Source organism: Rhinatrema bivittatum, chromosome 4 (genome assembly GCF_901001135.1).
Source record: "Rhinatrema bivittatum chromosome 4, aRhiBiv1.1, whole genome shotgun sequence".
Classification (NCBI taxonomy): Eukaryota; Metazoa; Chordata; class Amphibia; order Gymnophiona; family Rhinatrematidae; genus Rhinatrema; species Rhinatrema bivittatum.
In genome coordinates, this window is record NC_042618.1 from 133,309,380 (window position 1) to 133,332,744 (window position 23,365).

General features: G+C 45.0%; 1 protein-coding gene across 6 annotated transcripts in view; it reads right to left on the bottom strand.

Annotated features, from left to right (window-relative positions):
- Positions 1–23,365, bottom strand: part of MPP5 (membrane palmitoylated protein 5) — a 246,730-nt gene that overhangs the window by 94,232 nt on the left and 129,133 nt on the right. For all 6 annotated transcript variants that reach the window (XM_029598872.1, XM_029598870.1, XM_029598868.1 and 3 more), the window contains one exon: positions 13,187–13,395. In XM_029598872.1, coding sequence (XP_029454732.1) covers positions 13,187–13,395 — 209 coding nt within the window. The remainder of the gene's footprint in view (positions 1–13,186; positions 13,396–23,365) is intronic.

Here is a 23,365-nt window from a genome sequence, read left to right on the forward strand (position 1 = left end):
AATGGAGCTTGGATGTTTCCCTTACAGCTCATCATACTAAAAGATATTTTCAAATGCTGGTGTCACCTCACAGTAACAGCAGCACAAACATCTTCCACTGCCAGGCACATTGTAAACTAAAATAAAACCTCGCAAAAAAGACACTCAAAATCTATACTGCAATCCCATTGTAACATAACAGTAATAACACCAAGGACTCAAACAACAATAACCCTACCTGTGAAAAAGCATGGGTAAACATTACACTGGGTCCTAGAATACCAATACACCACCTACTGAGGAAACAAAACAAACCCGATTGCTATAGATCCCTATGCTAGCAGAATCTCTCATCATGGTCACACACACAGAGCAGAGACAGACCCTCACCAAATACAAAATACAAAATAAAGGAGCACAAATTAGACAAAAACTGAAATGGAAACTCCAAGAAGCCAGACTCTGTGTATTAACAATGGAAAAACAGAACCACCATTCCTCATAAAACAAATAAAATCAAGAAACATAAAGCATCAGTTATAATAGTAAAACCATACCAATAAAAGAATATTTTAAAACTACTGATAAATAGAATTTCTATTAATTAAAATCATATACATTTTTTTTACAATTTCCGAGAGGTTATCCTCTCTCACACAGACTCACATGTCCATTCTCTCTCACACATACACTGTCACATACATACACATTCATGCTCTTATACCCACCATAACCTCTCGCTCTCACAGACACTGACACACTCTCAGGCTCTAAGACACTCTCTCCCCCTCCACACACACCCCACACACAAACTCTTACTCCCCTGGATTTTCTCATACACTCTCTGGCTCCCTCACATACACACAAACACACACACACCCAGGCAAGTTCCCAAACATTCTCACACAAACACACACACCCAGGCAAGTTCCCAATCATTCTCACACAAACACACACACCCAGGCAAGCTCCCAGTCATTCTCACACACTAAAACTGACCCCCAGGCAGGCTCCCATTCATTTTCACACCACTCCCTCACCATCCCCCAGGCAGGCACCCATCCATTCACACACATACACCCCCAGACAGGCACCCATTCATACACATGCACACACTAAAGGCAGACCCCCTCTCTTTCTTTTGCCAGCAACCTCGGAGCCTCTCTCATTCCTCTGCTGCCACTGATGCCGAATGGCTATTGGGGAGGCGCTGATTGCTGCTATTGGCACTGAAGCCCATTCTACTGCCTCCTCTGTGCAGGCCCCGTGGGTTTCCACTTCCTCCATGTTGATCTCATACATTGTGAGATCCGCATAGAGAAAGTGCTACTCTTGACATTAACAAAAATTACATGTGCCAATCAGTAAAAAGTAATTTATTTCTTTTTTTTTTTTTACCTTTGCTGTCTGATCTTAGTTTTCTAATCGGTTGGTCCCAGGCTTTTTTGTTCCACCTCCCCTTTCTTATTTTTTTGCCAATTCATTTCATATTGTCTTTTTTTCTATTTCTTTTCTCTCCATCTTCTTCCCTCAAACATACAGTCAGGTTCTCATTCTCACATGCTTTCTCTCTCTCACACACACACAGGCTCTCACTCTCACATGCTCTCTCTCTCATACAATCATTCATACACACAGTCTCTCTCTTGCACATGCTGTCTGACTCTCACACACCCAGGCTCTCTCTCACTCCCACATGCTGTCTTGCTCATGCACAGGCTCTGTCACATGCTGTCTTTCTCTCACACACACAGGCTCTCACATGCTGTCTCTGCAAACATTGAGGTCCTCACTCCCACACCCAATCTCTCAACTCACACAGGCACCCAATCTCTCAACTCACCTCATACACGCACACAATCTCTCAAATTCAGCTCATACAGGCACCCAATCTCTCAACTCAGCTCAGCTCATACAGGCACCCAATCTCTCAACTCAGCTAATACACGCACTCTACGGGCCCTCAGCCTCTCTCTTACCTCTGGGCCTCCTCTTCACGGGTCGCTGCAGGATCGGCTCTGCAGCGGCCCTGATCTTCTCAGGCCGATCGCGGCGACTCTGATCTTCTCGGGCTGATTCGATCCGCGGTGGGGGCCCTACTACCGGGCCTCTTCTCGCCCGCTGCAACAACGCGGCTCCTCTTCTGCACGCGGCTGCTTCATCTCCTTCCTGCCCGTGTGGCTCCAGCAACATTTTTCTTCCGGGGCCGCGTGGGCAGGAAGGAGGCGGAGCACCTGCACGTTTAGACGTGCCCTTTTTCTTCGGGCCGTGGTGACGTGAACTCACCACGGCCTTACCGATCTTCCTGCTGTGTGTCTGCGGCACACAGCACAACGATTCTTCACTGCTTGGGATGAGCTCTACCGGCGGCCGCATTGGCTCCCACTTGCCGGTGTGTCACGTGCACCGGGCTTGCGCGACACACTCTTTGGAAAGCTCTGCTGTAGAGAATCTCTTGCATTTCCTAGGTGCTCTTAGCTCCTATGCACTATGACTCCCTGACCTGATAGAGATCTGGGAACTGGCACTACCAAGGGGATGGGGGGAGGGAACCTTGCCAGACTTGTGAGAGCAGGAGAGAGGCATCCTGCTTCAATTTTCTGTGCTCAGAGTCTGTCAATATTTCACTTTGGGACAAAGTGCAGCTCCGCTATACCTTCTGTAGGGACTTCAATTTCCAGGCAATATGTTGAGGGGCATCCTACCACAACTGTAACAGTTGGCGCAGCCATGATCTGGACATAGGCAGCGACAGTAAACTGAAATCTGGTGCCCACAGATGCAGGCCTTGAAGTCATTGACCTTTGTCTCCTTGTCTTGGACTTCTCCATTTCACACATTCCCACACCTCCCCAACTGAAAAGATGAGGGGCTACCATGACAGCAGCTTGGGAAAAAAATGATGTAACAAAGCAGAAAAATCAGGCCAATAAATGGGCTAGAAAACAAATTAGAGAGAGACCCTAGGAACACATCTATGCACGTACTTGGGATGAAGCAAGACCTAGGGGCACCCAAGGCGGCACATGTGCAAGGAACTCTCCACCTAGGATGTGCAGATGTACTTTAATTTGTACCCAAAACTTGCCTACAAAATGTATAAAGGGGCTAGTTTATAGTGAGAGGAAATAATTAACTTGTTTTAGAAGCAGAAAGATCACTGTTGACTGTATATCAAGTTTAATTTTACTGCATAGTCATGGGATCCTCTCTGCCTAATCAAAGTCCTCTATTTCTAAGTGAAGTCTCATGGTACCATAATTGTGAAAGATATTTTTCATTGCTGGCAGAGAAGATATGCATGCTACAAGTGAGTGTCTCTTAAAGATTGAAGATCAGAATAAAATAAACTGTAAAATAACTAATGATATTACTGTTTTTTTTTTACATTATTCAATTACAATATCAGCCAGAAAAACAAGTTTATTTATTGTACACAGAGTTCTCCCTAGACAGCAGGATGAGTTTTTCATGATATACAGGTGACATCATTCAATGGTGCTTAACAGAACAATTTGTCTAGCTCAGTAAAGCTTTACCACTGAGCATGAGGAGGAGTGCTGCCCCATGAACCCCTCAGTCCAATACAGAACTTAGTGTTTGCTAGATAATCGACTCTCCGTGGATGCGGGCAGGTATAAAGCATGGCTAATTCATTCTCCTGTCTATGGAGAGTCCTTGGGAGAGAGTGCCCCTAGTGTTCACCTCGTTGCCTATGTGGGAGCAGGGTAGATGCCAGGACGAGTGCGCCCCCAGTATTCCCCTGGGAATCTGTGCAGGATCAGGCTAGGGGCCTGGTCCCCTTTAAATCCCCTGAAGGGAGAATGCTCCATGGGTGGGACCCGGTTGGACAGGAGGAGCTCAATGGGAGTGATTAGTCCAAGGGGGATAAGATGCTGAGCCCAAGAGGGAGAAGGGGGGCTTCCCGTGGATCATGGAGTAGGAGCTCCAGGACCCTCTCTGGTAAAGGAAGTTGTTACAGATCCTCTCTGGGAGAAAGAGAGTGAACATACTGCGAATGAGTGACAATACTGTGAAGGAAGACAGCCTTATAATTTATGAGTTACTGTGGAGTAGGAGCTCCAGAACTCCTCTGAGGATCTAGAGTGGGAATACTGCAAGATAGGCAGTTTACGGTTCTTTGCTGTATACATAAATGAAATGTTATTGCAAGGAAAACAGGCCGGAGTCAGCATGCTTGCTGATCCAAGCCCATAAGAGATTGTTCGGCCATCCTCACAGCCCTGTTTTTTTTTTTTTGGTAACTTTTTATTTATCCATTTTCAGGCATACATTGACTTTTTATAGGTCATACCATCCAATGTTACATGATAACAACATAACCAAACAGTACAGTACAGAGAAGTCAGGCATTAACCTAGGTGAACAAGCAGAACGCGCCATATCATTATACTGATACATGAACTGATATTTGCTCCTTTGCCCCCAGATTGTCCTTTACAGATGATCAAGATCATTGTAGGTAAGATATGCCCCCCATATCTGATATGACTTACTTAATAAAGGATTTAAGTTCTATCTCAGTTTTTCTATATCCATAACACTCCTACTCTGGGCTTTCCAATAGGTAAGATCTGGATTAGATTTCCATTTGGTTGCAATTGTGAATCTGGGCACCAACAGTTGACCTTCCGGTCAACTGTTGGTGCCCAGATTCACAATTCCGGCCCAGAAGGGTCCCGCTTAAATTCCGGCCCAGAAGGGCCGGAATTTAAGCGGGATCCGGGATTCCTGCCAGATCCCCAGTCTCACAGCCCTGTTTATGGTAAGCAATTCTGCATTCTCCATAGACAAGCAGGGCTGAATTATCCATAGCACATGAGGAGACCCAAAATGAGGGTTGTGAGTTAACTAACTGAATAAACAACCTGGCTCTCCCATGGAAAGTGGACTATTGGATAAAAAGGCTGCGCAAAACTGCTTGCCCAAAACTACTGCCCAGACAACAGTGGGATATAAAGATGGGTACAAATGACCAAGTCGCAACTTTGCAAATGTTTTCAATAGAGATGGCTCTTAGATAAGCAACTGAAACAGCCATGATTCTCACTGGATCAGCTTTGATAGAATCTGTAATCTAAAGACTGGCCAAGGCATAAATGTACAATACAGTCCACTAACCATGTATGTTTGGTGACATTTACGCCCATTCTGTTGGGATCATAGGATACAAATAGATAAGAAGCCTGATGATATGGCCGAGTCCTCTTTAGGTAATAGGATAAGGCTCTTTTACAGTCCAGCAAATAAAGAGCCTTCTCCCCTTTATGTGCATGTGGTTTTGGAAAGAACATGGGCAAAACAAATGGCTTAGTTCAAGTGAAAAGTGGAAACTGCCTTAGGTTGAAACTTAGGATGAGTGCAGAACACCATTCTGCTGTAGAAAAACTGAAGGTGTAAAAAAAAAAAAAAAAGGGTTCAAGACTAATGCTTATAGTTTACTGATCCTTCTGGCTGAAATGATAGCAACTAAGAACACCATCTTCCACTTATTTATTTGTTTGTTTTTCTATACTGATGTTCAACTAGTGTTATCACACCGGTTTACATAGTAACGAAGCAATCCATTAGCATAGGTTTACATAGATTACATAGATTTACATAGTGACAAGGAATCCATTAGCATACATTTCTTCTTTACAATAAAAGTTTGAGATATGAGTGACTATGGAACATGAGCAAATTTGTGGCAAGGGTAGCTTTGGTGTTATCTATTATAGGAGAGGGAGTGAAGCCATTATAACGTGTCCTGTAACCTGTATCGTGAGAAATTTTGTAATATGATAAACTCAGAAGCAAGAGTGTCTTTGGCAATTTGTATTATGGTGGAAGAAGTGTAGACTTTATAGTTTTGTAGCATATGTGATAATATAATTGAAAGGAGAGCATTGTAAATAGTGGTAGAGATGGTGAAAGAATTATCGATTATAACAGTGCTGTTAAAATACATTGTAGTATGGTAGCCTGTGAAACAAGAAGACTTGGTTCGTGGCGGGTTGGTCATTATGTGTGATTTTGCAGTGAGGTGAGAGGGGAAGTGCTGTGTGTGTTTTGGGGGGGGGGGGGGGGGGGGCTAGTCTTCGTGTGGTAGGTGGTGGGGTGTATGTGGTTATAGGATAAGCTTTGTTGAAGAGCCAAGTTTTGAGGTTCTTTTTAAATGAGTGTGTTGTAGGGTCGAGCCTGAGTTGGGGTGGTAGACTGTTCCAGAGTATTGGACCTGTGACTGTTATGGCTCGCTCTCTTGTTGAGGTTAGGTGGGCCATTTTTAGTGGAGAAGTTGGAATGAGTCCAGTGTTGGTGGAACGGAGTGTTCTCTGGGCAGGTTGGAAGTGCATGGTAGGGCTCATCCAGTCGAATTTATCGGTATATAGTGCTTTGTGAATGAGTGTTAGGGCTTTGTAATGAATCGTGTGAGGGATGGGTAGCCAGTGTAGATTTTTGAAGATTTGTGAGATGTGTTCAGATCTTTTGGTATTTGAGAGTGATCTTGCCGCTGCATTTTGTAGTAGTTGCAGTGGCTTTAGGGAATTAGACTCCAACAGCTCATAGGGAGGCTTCATCAGCTGTGCTAAAATGAGATTGAGATTCCACAGTACATGCATTTCAGACACTGGAGGCTTTGTATGCCACAAATCCTTTATCAATTTTGATACCAAAGGATGTAGAGAAAATTTGTTTACCCTCCACATGAGGGTGGTACGCAGCTATGCCACTCATAAGCTCTTTCACAGATGATGTACTGAGACCTGATATAGAGGGGAAGAGCAAGTACTGAAGAAGACCCTTGGGAGCACAGATGAAAGGGTTTATAGAGCTACTTTGGCACCACAATGAGAAAAGCTTTCATTTAAAACTGTATGCTATTCCAGTGGGCAGCTTCCTGATCAAAATGACGATATCCTCAACCTCCTGGGATACGCCAGTGAGGAAACTATCAAGTGCTCAACATCCATGCCATCAATTGAGGAAGGAAAGGTAACAGACAACTCTCCTCCAGAGTTGGATTGAATCTTTTAGAATCAGTGGGTAGACTGATAATCTCATAAAATAGGAGAACTACACCTGCCTGGGCCAAGCTAGGGCAATGAGAATAAGAAATGCCCAATTTTTGAGTACCTTCTGCACGGTCCTTGCCATCAGCAGAAGTGGATGTATACAGCAGATCTGCATCCCACTGCAGCAGAAAAGCATTCACATTGAACCTGTATGTCCATCAAAGAATGGAGCAAAAGTTTTATGATGTGAACAGATCAAATGACTGTCTACCTCAAAGGATGAACAACTGTTTGCCACTTCTTGATCCAGACTATTTGTGTGGCCATAAAATCCTTCTGAGATGACCTGTTAATGTGTTGGAGACTCCAGGAAGGTAGGCTACCTGTAAGGTGGCCCCATGTCTGAGAGCCTACTCCCTAAATTTGTGAGCTTCCTGTGTCCTTTTGCTTGTTTACAAAGAACCTGCAACTTGATTGGCTGTTTGGAACAGAATTCTCTTTCCCTTTAGTAGATGTGTAAACAACCTCAATGCATGTCGGATCGCTCACAGCTCTAATAGGTTGATCTGAAACATGCATTCCATTGCCGACCATGTTCCCAGAGTTCAGGAGGAACCTGTATACACCCCTTACCCTCTGGAGGACGCATCTGTTAATGTCACTTGAGGAGGTATAGAAAAATAGAAATGAAGGCAAAAAAAGACCAATCAGCCCATCAAGCTCCCACACTTATTTTTCCATACTTATCCCATACTTTATTTATTTTATTTATTTAATTCTTTTTAATATACCGATGCTCAAGACCAGGTCTTATCGTACCGGTTTACAATAAACTAAGGGGGGGTAAATCAGTTAACACTGAGAGTGAAAAGTTACATTACAACAGGGAAAGTGGAACAAGGATGTTAGAAAAAAAGGGATAGATTAACAATTTCTAACTGGAGAGCGGAGCATGTGAGCAGAGAACAGTTGCTTACATGGTAAACTTATATACAATTTAAAGAGAGGAGTCAATTGGTCACGTTATATAAGAGCGTAGTTAGCAGGAGACAGTTCCTTTGTGAATGGGAAGAGGACGCGACCCTGGGGTGTTGGTCCGTGAGAGTTACCATAAGACTTCTTCATGGATATGCTTGCGCGAACAGCCATGTTTTTAATTTAAGAGGAGACCCCATTTCCAGCCACCAAAGAAAGGATGTTTTCATTGTTACTTTAGGGTTACAATTACAGAGTGCAATAGGGGTTGACTCAGCTGATCCCGTTGAGAGCAGAGATATCACTGAAGAGCCCTTATGTTCAGGTGAGTCATAGGAATTACATGCAATGTCACTGCCATGTGACTGAGGACAACTAGCATTATCTGGGCTGGGATTTGATCTCACCGTTCGAGGGCAGATTGCCCTTTCTGACAAGAGTAATGCTTTCTCTTCCTGCAAGACTTTCCAAGCCCCAATAAACTTGATTTAATGGGTGGGAACAAGGTTCAATTTGGTAAACTTGATTATGAAACCTAGGGACTAAAGGAGTTGAATTGTCTTCAAGGAGCTTAGCATCCCTGCTTGAGAAGGTCCTATCACCAGCCAGTCATCCAAGTAAGGGAAAACATGTCTTCTGATGACTAAGATGCGCTGCCACTACAGCCAAGCATTTGGTGAAAATCTTCAGGGCTGTTGAGAGGCCAAAGGGCACAACTTTGTATTGGTACTGTATTTTGTCCACCGTGAATCTGAGGTATTTCCAGTGACACAGATGGATGGGGATGCTAGCATACACATCCTTCAGATCCAAAGCACACATCCAATCTCTTACTTGGGTGAAGGGTAGGATAGTGGGAGGGGCATTCATTTTGAACTTCTCCTGTAACAACCCAGTCTTCAGAAATCCAGTATGGCTCTCAGTCCCTCTGACTTCTTGGAGATAAGAAAATAGTGAGAATAGAACCCCTTGCCATGTTCTTTAGGAGGGACAGGTTTTATCGTCTACTGGCTAAGAAGTTACTCTACCTTGAGACCAAGTTGGGTGGCATTAGATGGATCTAGATTGAAAGCAAAACATTGGTGAAGCACTGGGGGCCTGAAGAAGTGCAAATGGTAACCAGAGTACACAATTTTCAGGATCCAACATTTCTTGGTGATTTTCTTCCACTTGCTGATGAACAGCTGGATTCTTCTCCCTACCAGAAGGGTTGAAGCCTGAACAATGGGGCTCATGAAATCTAGAGCCCAGTTAAGGTGGAGATTACTGTGGCATTTTCAGTTGACATCTCTCACATAGGCATCCTCTAGCCAGAAGTTGCTGTTCTGACAGCGCAAGTAAGAGCGATATCGCTGAAATTGGTGAAAGGGGCATCTCTGAAAGAAGAACCACTTAAAAGTGAAATAAGGACACCTGAAGATAGGAGACTAGTTGGTCCCTGCTGACAGGGACTGTATGGCTATATAATGCACCTTAATCTGAGCAACACTTTCTCTGATCTTGTCCCCAAAGAGATTTTCCCTAGAACATGGGACATTGACCAACTTATCATAGACCATCTTCTTGCAGACCGTTCACTCTTAACCAGGCCATGTGGTATGCTTAAATGGCCGCTGTGACAAAGGATCCATATACTGACTGGATGAGATGCTGCTCACACTCTTCTGTGTCCAGGACAGCCTGATGATATAGTTCTCTCTCTATCCAAGGACTCCATGAGAGGCTTCAGCTTGTCGATACCATCATGTAAGTACTGCACCACATAGAGCTGGTGGGCTACAATACAAGTGTTCAGCACAAGCTCTTTCTTCCCAAAGGTGTCCAACAACTTGGACTCCTTACCTGTGGGTGCTTTGGTAAATATCTGGGTTTTCTTAGCCCACTTCAAGAGTGATTAAAACCACAGAGTGGAGGGGCAGTTGGAGTATGCCAAAACCAGGAATCTGTTGCACTATGTATTTGAGATCTAAATTCCTGGCTACCAGGTGGCAGAAGGCTTGATTATCCCAAGTTCTCATTTGAAGGTCCCGCAGAATCTGAATTGGGATTGCTGCTGGTTCAGAAGGGGTTTTCAGAATCCGAAGGAAGCCAAATCCCGCAGACAACCCACTCTGAACCAAAATGGTGGAGAGATGCTAACTTGTGATTCTGATGATGATCAAGGCAGTGACCTTAGTTGTCTCAGGGAAAAACTCCCAGGGAAGATCCCAGTTGACTGTGCCCCGCACTTCATCTACTGAATGCTGGCTGGACTCCTTCATGAAGAGGGAAAGCTTGCCCAATAGGGGTGGGCTAGCTTCCACCACTGGAATTTCTGATGGGAGTTCCCTTGAAGGAACAAATCTGTTACCCTGGACAAGAGAGGCTGAAGGATGCCCTCCTTGTCACTGGCCACCAAAGAGGTAAAGAAAATCTTCACCAGTTCTATGATGTGGTCCACAGCCTGCTGTGTCCTCTGAACTGGAGTTGGAGAAGAGATATCTTCCTCTGAGACCAGTATAAGATTATTATAAAAACATAGAAATGATGGCAGAAAAGGACCAAATTGTCCATCCAGTCTGCCCAGCAAGCTTATGGTAGTATCTGCCGTGCTGTCCAGGTAACCCCTTACTTATCAGTTTCCCAGACAGTAAAACTCAGGGCTCTTGTTTATTGCTGTCTGAGGCCAATTCCCCATTATCTCTTACCGTTGAAGCAGAGAGCAATGTTGGAGTTGCATAAAAAATATCAGGCTTATTGGTTAAGGGTAGTAACAGCCGCAGCAGCAAGTTACCCCTATGCTTATTTCTTTCCCCAGACCGTAAAAGTCAGGGTCCTTGTTGGTTGCTGTTTGAATCCAATTCCCTTTTTCCTCTCCCCCCCCCTTGCCGTTGAAGCAGAGAGCAATGATGGAGTTGCATCAACAGTATAAAAGTTTATTGGTTAAGGATAGTAATCACTGCATCAGCAAGTTACCCCCATGTACTTTTTTCTTCATTTCCATCCTCTAGCCTTTAGGAATCCACAGAGTTTATCCCATGCCCTTTTGAATTCTTTCACTGTTTTTGACTTCACCACCTCCTCCAGAAGGGCATTCCAGGCATCCACCACCGTTCTCCATGAAAAAATATTTCCTGACGGTTCTGAGTCGTCCTCCCTGGAGTTTCATTTCGTGACCCCTAGTTCTACTGATTTCTTTTCAACAGAAAAGGTTTGTTGATTGTGTATCATTAAAACCGTTCAGGTATCAAAGTCTGTATCATATCACCTTCTTCTGGGTTACCTGTGTTAAGGGTTGCATGAAGCCCAAAGGCACATTGAAACAGATATAGTCCGGAGTTTCTGGATGCAGTGGGAGGTCTCTGGATGAGTATTCCAGGCAAAGGACACTGAAGGGGCATTGGAGGGCTTGGGATCCAGAAAGAAGAGGTGAGACAGTGATAAAGGCTCAAAAAAGAGGAAGACAACTGTGAAGAATACCTGCTGAGCCCACTAGAGCCAGGGTCACAACTGGCATCAATTGTGACCTCTGCATCCTTGATTCCTGCTCCAATGGTACCAGGCTTGTTGATGGCGCTTAAGGCTTCTGTGCTTACTGAACCAAATGGCATCAAGTCCCAAGATGGAGACAAGGCTCTAGGGTGTACTGTGGAGCAACAAGCTACTGTACTCAGCATTTCTGTGTCTTGCTGGAACCCTAAGCTATGGTGGATCTAGAGTCTAGCACCTTAGTGAGGGAGCTTTGCCAAAGGAGCCTTTGCTCAACTCTGCATGGATAGAGCCCAAGGAGGACCTGCGCAGAGAAGAACATTCCTATGGAGCTCCTCCATCTTGCATACTCTATTCTGCTGGATCTAGAAAACATCTGGCCACAGTCATTGCAATTAGCAGAGTCACAATCAGGTCCCTGGCACACTTGACAAATATTGCGGCCATTAGGTGATGGGCATCTTGCAGCTACAGATGCAGTCCTTGAAGCCACTGGGTGTGGCCTTTTTGGAACTGGACATCCTGATATCTTCTTTATTTTTATTTAGAACTGAAAGTTGCTGTTGAGGGGCTGCAGAGGCAGCGAGGCAAGAGAAAAAACAGCAAGATACCATCAAAAAGCAGAAAGGAGAATTTATGAAGACAAAGGGTAACAAGTCTGTGCAGAAGCTTGGAGGAAAATAATGACAGAGGGGCTCAATTGTCAGCACACAGGCAAGAACTCCTGTGCATGCTCAGTGGTAAAACTTTATGGAGCAAGAGAGATGAGTCCATTCAGCACCATCAGATGTCATCCATGTGTTATGGTTAATTCTGCCCTGCTTGTTGATGAAGAAATTGTTCCTCTTCCAGTTGCTAGATTGTGTCAGTGCAGGTTTAATACTAAAAATAAATTAAAGGGCTGTTTCAGTCACTATGGCAGTGCTGAATGCTGCCATGCAGAGAACTGGGATTCGACTCCCAGGTAAGATCTTCTGCTTCCCAAGCTGACCAGGGGATACTGCAGAAGTGGTAGGGAGTCCCAATCACTGCAGAATAACAACACCCAATGGCTGGACTTAGGGCTCATGACTGCAGGATTCTGAAAGGAGCGCTGGTGTGTGAGCCCCAGCTAAAGACTGCTGTTGTAATGGCTGGGCTAATAGAATTGGGCCAAAAATTTAACAAATTAAAAATGTATGTACCACTATTTATTTATTTATTTATTTTTCAATTTATATTCCGCTTTTCGCACTTTATTCTGAAGATGGAGCAAATAATCAATTATGGAATTGGAGAAAAAAGGGTCTGTGATTTACCATAGCCAAGCATTTGAAGGTCATGTACAAGATGGTCAAGTCAGATAACTTACTGAGTGAGAAAGTAGTAAATTGGCTCATATTTTAGTTAATTGACAGTGGGCAATTTGCTTAGGCACTCCGAGTTACTCACCCCCATAACAGGCTTTTTTCTTCACTAGAATACCATGAAGAACAACTTAAGATAATAGTCACTGTATCAGGGAATGCACTATACTTGAGTACTACTGCACCAATTTCTAACAGGCACTGAAACACCCTGAATGGAGATCCACATGCATCAACTATGAAAGCTCACAGTATGAAAATATTTTTTAAACTGTGTTAGCACTGCACAGAACAGATCAGCTACCTCACTAACTGTGAGTTATACAATCACAGTAGTTTAACGGTGTTTGACACATATTGATACGAGTTCCTTCTCTCTTTCTATATATGTATTATACATACCTCGTGTGTTAGTTCTTGCACACTGGAAGTAAGAGGATATGGCGGGCTGGCTTTATTCATATGCACTGCCACAGCATTATGGATCTTAAAGGCGTTTTGGAAATCTGTATTATGGATGAGCTGTAATAGGAGACACGCATCCTCTTGGCTCTGAGAGTCTACCAAAGAATGCTGGATATGCTTAAGTGAAGATAACAGGTCTTCCACATCTAGGAAACAAAACGATGAAGAAGCACTGTGAGCCAGCCCAAGTTGATGTGTATGTACATCTTAAAATCTTTGGCACTAAAGACCTTTTCTTCCACTTTGTCACTCTGACAGCTGTGATAAATCCACAATTCTTCAGTAATAAATAATTCTTTAATAAGCAAAAAAGAACAAAACAGTAAAATAATTAAGAGAAAGATGATTAAGACTATGTTCAAATGGGGTCTAGAGTACTTCAGTAATTCATTCCTGAAATTCTTTTGCTTTATAAAAATAAAGCATGAACATTAAAGTATCAATTAAAAGGGAATTTCATGGTTAACTAACTTTCAAAATGTTTTGTTTTTTTTAATAGCCCTTTAAGTTATTTACACTAAACAATGAATGCACTTTTAGAAAAGTTATTGTGCTGAATTAAAAAGCTCTGTGGGGCCTGGTTGTTGGCCTTGGCTCTCTGTACCAGCTTCTTCTTCCCCTGACCACCAGAGGGAAAAGGAAGCTGATATGTTGGACAATGAAATTCAGGGAAGGCCACGGCTATGACCAACTGCTAGTTAGATGCAGCAGAGTTTTAGCTACAGTACATTAACTTTTTTTTTAAATTTCATTTTTTCTTAATAGCTCTGAAGCAGTGTTGCATGCTGTCATGCAGGAGACTTAGGTCAATTAAAAGAACTGGTTTCTGCATATTAGACAAGTAGGGGCAAGGGATGCTGCAGTGGCCACTTTCAGAATCACCAGAGTGGAGGAAACCTCGGCCATCACACAACAGCAGCATCTAATGATAAGTACCTGGGTGGATAAGTATTGAGTTTTGAAGTGAGTTGCAATTTATGTTCCTCTGAGAATTGTTACTGTGACAGCTTATTTATAAAAGGGAGGCTGTGGAGGCTTAACTGGGGAAAAACCCTAGTGGCCATAAATGAAAATCCATGGTGTTTCAGTTCCCCTAGACCAGTCATAAATGGCACTAAGCTAGGTAGAAGAATGTTCCAAATAAAAGCAACTTTGCTTACCTATAACAGGTGCTCTCTGAAGACTAATTTGTTCACACAGGTGGGACATGTGGCAGTGTGTGACAATGAACATTCTAGAGTCTTCTGGTAGACTAGAAGTTTTTACTGTATGTGAGTGGGACTTCCCACACTGATGGAACCACAGTTTTTCACTTCCCATTTTAGCCAAACTTACATAAAGGAAGAGAATTCTCAAGGGAAGGAAGGAAAGTGTGTGTGTGACTGGTAAATTGCTGTCCTGCTATCTTCAGAGAACAGCTGTTACAAGTAAGCAACTTTACTTTCTCCAAAAAAGATCAGGTTCACCAGTCATGAAAGGGACACCATAGCCAATGGCTGCCTTCAGCCAAAAAAAAAAAAGGGCCAATTTTGGGACATGTGTAAAGTGGTAAAGAGATGAATTTATTTCTCTTAACAATCTTAACAAAATTTAAAGAAAGAAAGAAGGGTGGCAAAGGTTATTAAGAATCTTTAGAAGGAGATTGGAATTGACCCACCTTAATAAAGAAATTATTCACAATAAATGCTCAAATCAATTTGGCCATTAAAGGCAAGTCCAAAAAAAGCCTACTTAGAACGAAACAGTTGTTTTATGACAAAAACAACAAGGCTAATAAACTTCTAGCTACAAAGTTGAAAATACGGAATGGCCAGGGGACTGTTGATTTCCCGTCGATAGCAGGGCTGAATTAGCCATGCTGTCATGGGATCTGTCAATCTGGTCCGGGAGGCGGAGCTTGTCAAAGCAGAGAACAGAGCTTTGCTCTCTGCAGCTGCGCGTGTGTTCCCGCGCAGGAAAGTAACGGAATCTCCTCAGTCTGTTTTTTCCGCGAGCGGGATCACACGCGGAGCTGTTCTTCTCCTCAGCGTTAACATAATAAACATGTCAAAATCGGGGTTTAAACCCTATCATTGCGGCAAGGTAATGTCGGTCACGGACGGCCATGACCGATGTTACCGATGCCTAGGACCAGATCACAATCGGGAAGATTGTGAATTTTGCTCAAGGATGTCACCCAGAGCACTGAAGCAAAGGGCCTACAAGCTTCAGGAACTTTTTGCCTCAACAGAACCATCGGAGGCTCATTCGTCGTCTGGCCCGCTGATTTCATCGGCTCCCTTGAAAAAGAGCATCTTCGTCGGATACTCAATCCTCCACTCTTGGAGGTAAGGAGATGTCAAAATGACAAAGGCCAATGGATTGTCAAAAATCCACAGAGCTAGAAGCGCTGCAACAGGACATATTGGCGCCAAAAACCTTGGCGCCTACACCTTCTGCGCCTAAGGCACCGTATGCACATAAAAAGGTATCGGTGCATAATACTTCAGCGCCTGGAGAGGGATTGGCGCACAACACTTCTATGCGCATGGCGCCGATGACACTTATGCATACGACGCCGAAGAACCCTGCACGCAGGGCACCAAAGATATCGACGCGCAAAACGCTGAAGACGTCAGAACGCACAACCAAGGGATTCGCTGTGTGCACGGCGCAGTCGACATCTGCGCGTATGGCGCAGACATCACCTGCGCACTCGACGCCAATTGTGTCTATGCGCACGGCGCCAAAGACATCGGCGCAGATAACCCTTGCACGCACAGAAACAGAAGGATATGCGCGCATAAGAGACATGATCACTCATCTCATGTACTACAGAATGAGTTGAAACAATGACGTAACCCTTCACAAGGGTCTTCTTCAGCTTCTCCACCAATAACTTCACCTCGTTCAGGTACTTCCCTTTCTTCGAGAGCTGATTCCAAAGAATTTACAATAAAACGTAGGAAACGATCACCGTCTTCACGTAGAAGTCATACAGACTCATCGTCTCACTATTATCATAAGCACTCATGACACTCCCACCATAGAAAGTTGGCAAAGAGGAGTGCTACATGGGAAATACGCCCTTCGACTTCTAAATCATCTCATATACCACCTTCCAATACCTTCTCACATAGAGAGGTAATACAGGTTGTTTCCTCTAACGCTTCTACAGATTCAGAGGATTCGAGGAACATAACAGGCGATAAAACATGAAACGACCGTAAGGTATCTAATACTCCACCTCAGAATACTCCAGTGCACCCTAAAGCAGGTGTCTCACGAGAACCAGATGGTCGTACAACAGTGCCCCCTCGTACAAAAGAGGCATTTTATCAATTGTCTCAATCCTTAGCAGGTTTTTATGAAACTCTTCAGTCATCGTTCAAAATGACTAATATTGCTGCTGACAGTTCTTCGGAACACAAGACGCAGATTCATACAGAACCGTCGATGGAGCCGACATCTCCCATAACAAACCGACCAGCCTCACCAAATTATACACAGGATACATCTTTTGATTCTCCTTCACTGCAAACACCCCCATCATCATCTACAGGATTCCCGTCGGATCCGCAGGAACAACCTCAGGAACCGTACTCCCCTCCGGAAGACCTTACATACCCAAAATTCCTAGAATAATTGGGTACAATACTGCTTCTAGAGGTCCAAAAAGAAGCAGACCCTAGGGCAGAAACCCTTGGTCTCCTAAAGATTTTTGATACTCCAGGGGAACCAATATCTCTTCTACCACAAGAACTCCTGTATTCAGTCTTACAGAAATCCTGGGAAGCGCCTTATGCAATCACAGCCATATCCAGGAAAACAGACATAAAATTTCGTATGAGAAAAACATCACCATACTCTCTACCACAATTACCTCATGCTTCGATTGTGGTGGAATCGGCGATGCAAAGATTTAAGAAAACAAAGTGACATTCCTCATACCCACCAGGAAAAGACAACAAATATTTAGATGAGTTTGGCAGGAAAATATACCATAACTCAATGTTGAATGCCTGAATTATGCACCATCAGTTCTACATGGTACAATACCTATATGAGTGCATGCAAGCTATGAAGGGTATGCTTTTCTCGATGGCGGATCAGATACCTCCACCTCTTCATGACATGGAAGAGTTTTCTCAACACCTTTTGAGGTCGATCCATGAAGCATATGAAACATCCTCCAGGGCATCGGCAACAGCCATTGCAGCCCGCAGACTAGCATGGTTATGTTCAAGTTTGATATGTGAAGATTTGCATGAGAAACTAACAAACTTCCCATGTACTGGAGATAACCTGTTCGGAGAAAGATTACAGGACACAGTAGGTGAACTGAAGGAAGAAGCTCTAGCAGTACAATCATTAACATCACATCCTAATTATTCGACCACACGTCGTTATATTGGATCTACTCGTAGGCAATCATATTCCAGGAGACACTACAGATCTTATCAGTCTTTTCATACACAAGCATACCCTTCCTACCAGCGTCCTCATCAACAACAGAATACCTCAAACCAACGTAGATGCAAACCACGTAACCAGAGACAGCAGGCACAACAGCCGGCTACTGCAGCAAAAGTGACTTCATCTTTTTAGTTACTCAGCCACCACCACAACATCAAGCTCCACCCGGCAGGATTTGTTCTTGCCTGGAAGTTTGGGAGAGAATAACATCCGATCAATGGGTTTTGGAGATAGTACATCACGGTTACCAACTCCAATTTGTCACAAAACCCATATTGCCTCATCTTTCCACACTCAAGATTCACAACCTCCAACCACAACTAGGGGAGGAAATTGCTTTGCTTCACAAACAAGCAATTCGACAAATTCACCCAGGCTCCAAATCAGTAGCATTTTATTCCCCATACTTCCTCATACCCAAGAAGTCGGGGGGCCTTCGCCTAAGGGAATTGAACAAATTTCTCACCAAGGAGAAATTCAAAATGGTATCGTTGAAATCAATCCTTCCTCTGATTCAAACCAATGATTGGATGTGTTCCATCGACCTGAAGGATGCTTACACACACATTCCAATCCATCCATCTTCGTGGCGTTACCTATGCTTTCGCTACAGGCATCAACACTACCAGTTCAAAGTTCTCCCCTTTGGACTATCGGCTGCACCCAGGGTGTTCACCAAATGCATGATAGTGGTGGCTCATCTCAGACAACAAGGTATAACCATCTTTCCATATCTGGACAATTGGGTCATAATCGGCCCAACTCCCAACATCTTACTAGATCACCTCCATCGGGTGATACAATGCTTACAGGAATTAAGATTAGTGATCAATTTTCAGAAATCACACCTACAACCAACACAGCAGTTACAGTTCATAGGAGGCATGCCTGGACACTACTTGCAACAGGGCATACCTACCAGGCGACAGAATATTGCACTTCCATCACCTGCTACATACATTGTCAGAGACCGTCAGCGAGACAGGTGTTGGTAGTCCTGGGCCACATGGCGGCGGCGATTTTCACGGTTCCCAACACCAGACTACACATGAGACGCCTGCAATGGGGACTAAAACGCCAATGGAAACAACATTCACAACGAAGGTTTTGCTGACCGCCGAAATGAAAAAGGATATAGCATGGTGACTCCTAGACTCCACCCTGTCCAAAGGAGCATTGTTCAGTTCCCCTCCTCACAACGCAGTCTTAACCACAGATGCGTCTCACAAGGGCTGGGGTGCACACCTCGAGATGTACGAAGCACAAGGGTTATGGACAATCTCGGAACAGAACCTGCAAATAAATTTATTGGAACTCAGAGGGATTCGCAATGCATTACGAGTGTTCCAAGACCACCTGAAAGGACGCAGGGTCATGATCTACACGGACAGCCAAGTCGCAATGTTTTACATCAACAAGGAGGGTCCGGTTCATGGTCCCTTTGCAAGGAGACCCTGAATTTTCGAACATGCTCACTGAATTCCATACATCTCCAAGCAATTTACCTACCAGGAGTTGCAAACACAAGAGCGGACAGACTAAGCCGCATCTTTCATCCTCACGAATGGGCACTCAATACAGAAACAGCCCAGGACATATTCATGCAGTGGGAGACACCTTCGATGGATCTCTTTGCAACGGAGATCAATGCTCAAGTTCCCAAATTCTGCTCGACAAGACCAAGCCAATTCAGGATCGCTCAAGATGCCTTCCTCATTCCGTGGATGACAGGCCTCCTGTACGCCTTTCCTCCCATACCACTCATAACAAGAACAATTCAAAAGTGCATAGCGGACGAAGCTCAACTGATACTCATAGCCCCGGCCTGGCCAAGGCAACCAAGGTACAGTTTCCTTCTCCGGCTATCCATCATGGATCCAATTCGATTACCGGATCGCCAAGATCTTCTCTGCCAAGATCAGGGGACACTTCTACACCAGTTACACTCATCTCTCCACTTGACAGCGTGGAGATTGAGAGGTTCCTTTTAACAGAACAGGGAGTTTCCACTTCGGCACAATTCATTTTGTTAGAATCCAGGAAACTCTCAACCAGGAAAAATTATAGCTACAAATGGAAAAGTTACTCTACCTGGTGCACTTCCAAAGGTGTTCCACCATTGGACTGCTCACCGGAGTTGCTCATTGATTATCTTCATACACTATATGTAGCTGGTCTAGCAACATCATCCACCAGAGTTCACCTCAGCGCCATAGGCGCCTATCATAGACCAATTAACGATATTCCTATATCCAATCACCCATTACTGTCTAGTTTCATGAAGGGGTTAACTCACATTCGCCCTCCGGTATTCTAAACCTCCAGTTCCATGGAACCTCAACATAGTTTTGGAACAGCTCATGCTGTCCCCATTTGAACTCATGGACTCGGCGCACATAAAATACCTCACATGGAAAGTGGTATTCCTGGTTGCAGTAACATCAGCACGAAGAGTTAGTGAGTTGCAGGCCTTGGTCCATTATTCTCCATATTTGCAATTTCATCACCAAAAGGTAGTTCTCCGAACTCAACCATCCTTCCTACCAAAAGTGGTTTCCCAATTCCATCTCAATCAGACCATGGAATTACCCACCTTTTTCCCTAAACCTCATGCAAATGATAGGGAAAAACTACTGCACACACTAGATTGTAAAAGAGCTTTAGCACACTACAAAGAAAGAACAAACTCGGACTCCCGTGTTTCTCAACTCTTTGTCTCCTTTGACCTGAAGGCACCTGGATTACCAGTGACTAAACGCACCATCTCCAGCTGGATAGTACAGTGCATCAAATTCTGCTATGATAAACAGAATTTACAATTACATTCTACTCCTAAAGCTCACCAAGTCAGCAGTAGCAGCCTCCTTGGCACACCTTAAGAATGTACAACCCATAGACATTTGCAAGGCAGCTACATGGTCATCACTTCATACCTTCACATCTCACTACTGCCTTGATCAACAAGCAGCCTCTGATGCGAAGATAGGGCAAGCAATACTGCAATCTCTATCCTCCTGTCCTCGGTGACTGCCACACTGTCAAAGATCACGTGCAGCATATATATCATACACAACATGTGTTATGCTTGAGCGTGTATGTTGTGTATGTCGTGAACACCACCCAAAAGGGTGGCTCCAGGTGGAGAGAGACAGGGATGGCTGGAAGGTCTCTGATGATGGCTGTGAATATGTTGGGTCTAGGCAGGCGGCAGGCAAACAGCGACAGGGTCCAGGCTGGGTTGGGGCTGGCGGCAGGCGAACAGTGTCAAGTCCAGGCTGGGTCAGGGCAGGCGGCAGGCAACCAGTGTCAAGTCCAGGCTGGGTCAGGGCAGGCGGCAGGCAAACAGTGTCAAGTCCAGGCTGGGTCAGGGCAGGCAGCAAGCAAACAGTGTCAGGGTCTGGGCAGTGTCAAGGAACCTTATAGCAAGGTAGAAAGCCCGAAGGCCACACACACACAGCAAGGCCGGGCAGAGGGCCCAAAGGCCACACACACAGAGCAAGGCAAGGCAGAGGGCCCGAAGGCCACACACACACTGCAAGGCAAGGCAGAGGGCCCGAAGGCCACACACACACACGGCAAGGCAGAGGGCCCAAAGGCCACACGCACGGCAGGGCAAGGCAAGGCAGAGGGCCCGAAGGCCACACACACATGGCAAGGCAGAGGGCCCGAAGGCCACACACACAGCAAGGCAAGGAAGGCTAGAGCAGGGAGCCCAGGCGAGCTCGATGCCGAAGCACCGAGGGAACTGCCAGGCAGGATTATAAGGGGAAGTCCAGAACATAGAGAAAACAAGGAAGATGGACTGGGCCAGTCAGGAGAACCTGCTCTTGAGGGATCCCTGGTGGTGAGGCGGTTGCACAGCAGCCATAGCCGTAACAACATGATCGGGAGCTTGGGACTCCCATGACAGCATGGCTAATTCAGCCCTGCTATCGACAGGGAAAAAGCAAGTTTGCTTACCATAAACGATGTTTCCGTAGATTCGAGGATGAATTAGCCATGCTGACCCACCCTCCTCCCTGGCAGTCACCAAGTCTTCGACTACACTAAGGCTTAATCACAGACTGAGGAGATTCCATTACTTTCCTGCGCGGGAACCCACGCGCAGCCGCAGAGAGCAAAGCTCTGTTCTCTGCTTTGACAAGCTCCGCCTCCCGGACCTGATTGACAGATCCCATGACAGCATGGCTAATTCATCCTGCTATCTACGGAAACATCGTTTACGGCAAGCAAACTTGCTTTTCCAAAAACTGAAACAGGGAGAGCGCCTGAAATTCCTAGATATCTAAATATTAAAGTATAAACACGGACTTTGGTTTTCAGTTTCTATTTTGTGTCCCCAGGGAATGTCAATGTTATAACAAAAGAAAATTAGTGGGAAAATAAACTTTGTTATAACATACAGGAGAAAAATCAGTGGAAAACATGTTTCCACTGATTGTCTTTTGTTATAGCATTAAAATTCTCATGAAAAATAATACATAAACTGAAACGAAGGTCCCTAATAAAAAAAAACTTGGAATTTGATATATATCAGGTGGTGGTGGGGGAGGGGGGACTGATCATTTTCTCTCTAGTATCACTGTAAGAACACTATTAGAGGTGATAAGGAAGGTTCTAGTAAAGAAAAACTGTTAGGAAGAGAAGTGCTTGTCTAGCATTAAATTTGGTCAAGAGTGCAGAAGGAGATGGTTTCCCCATTATATTTTACAAAATAAACACAGTCAGGATTATTCTTTTTAATGAAGTATTGAGAGATTATCCTCCATTAGATATGTTTCAGGCTAAGATTGTTGTGTACGGCCTCGAAAGGCCTTGCATTCTGTTATGTTCTGGTGGTTTAGTGTGCTCATGGGCCTCAGCCTGATCCAGACCTTCTGAGCCGAGCGCCAAGGGTTGACGGTGGCCCTGCATGGCTGACGGTCTACCCTCCGCCAGGCCGGTAAGCTCCCATGGCCAACATCCGAGGATGTTGGAAGGTGAATGGTCCTCCGACCATTCCGGGCCCTTTCGGACCTGCTGCGAGCAGCATGGAGCTGCAGGCCTGGCCTGAGGTTGAGGGCAGACGGGCCTTGACATGAAAACATGACTATGGAGTGATGCGATGGCATCCAGACAAAGACGCATAGCTGATGCAACGGCATCCAGGGACGAAGACACATGGCTGATGCTACGGCATCCAGGGACGAGACTCTTGACATCCACAAAGGCAACACGAGGCATGGACATTGGCACTGTCTCTCAGGGCGCCCTACTCAGGCCACCCGCGGGACTGAGTCGCGGACCACCCTGTCCGGTACGCGCCCTACACAGCCCCAAGGCTGGACACGGACCACGACGGGAGCGGGACAGCACAGGAAGACACATCCGGGACATGACGGCTCAGGAGCACAGGACAACCGTCCACCGGCAGGCTAGTCCTCTCAGGAGTACTGCATCTGAGGGACCTCCAGCCTACCGGACCAGAAGGCTCGAGAGCGAAGACGAGGCATGGAGTAGGGAGGAACATCACGGAAGGCAGGAACACCAGGATGAAGGAGATCATGAAGACACCTGGACAAGGACCTCAGGCACGAAGACTTGGCATGGAACAATGAACAAGACGTGGAGTTCCACGAAGAGAAGACGACCTTACATGGACTCTGGCAGGCCGGAGCCTCC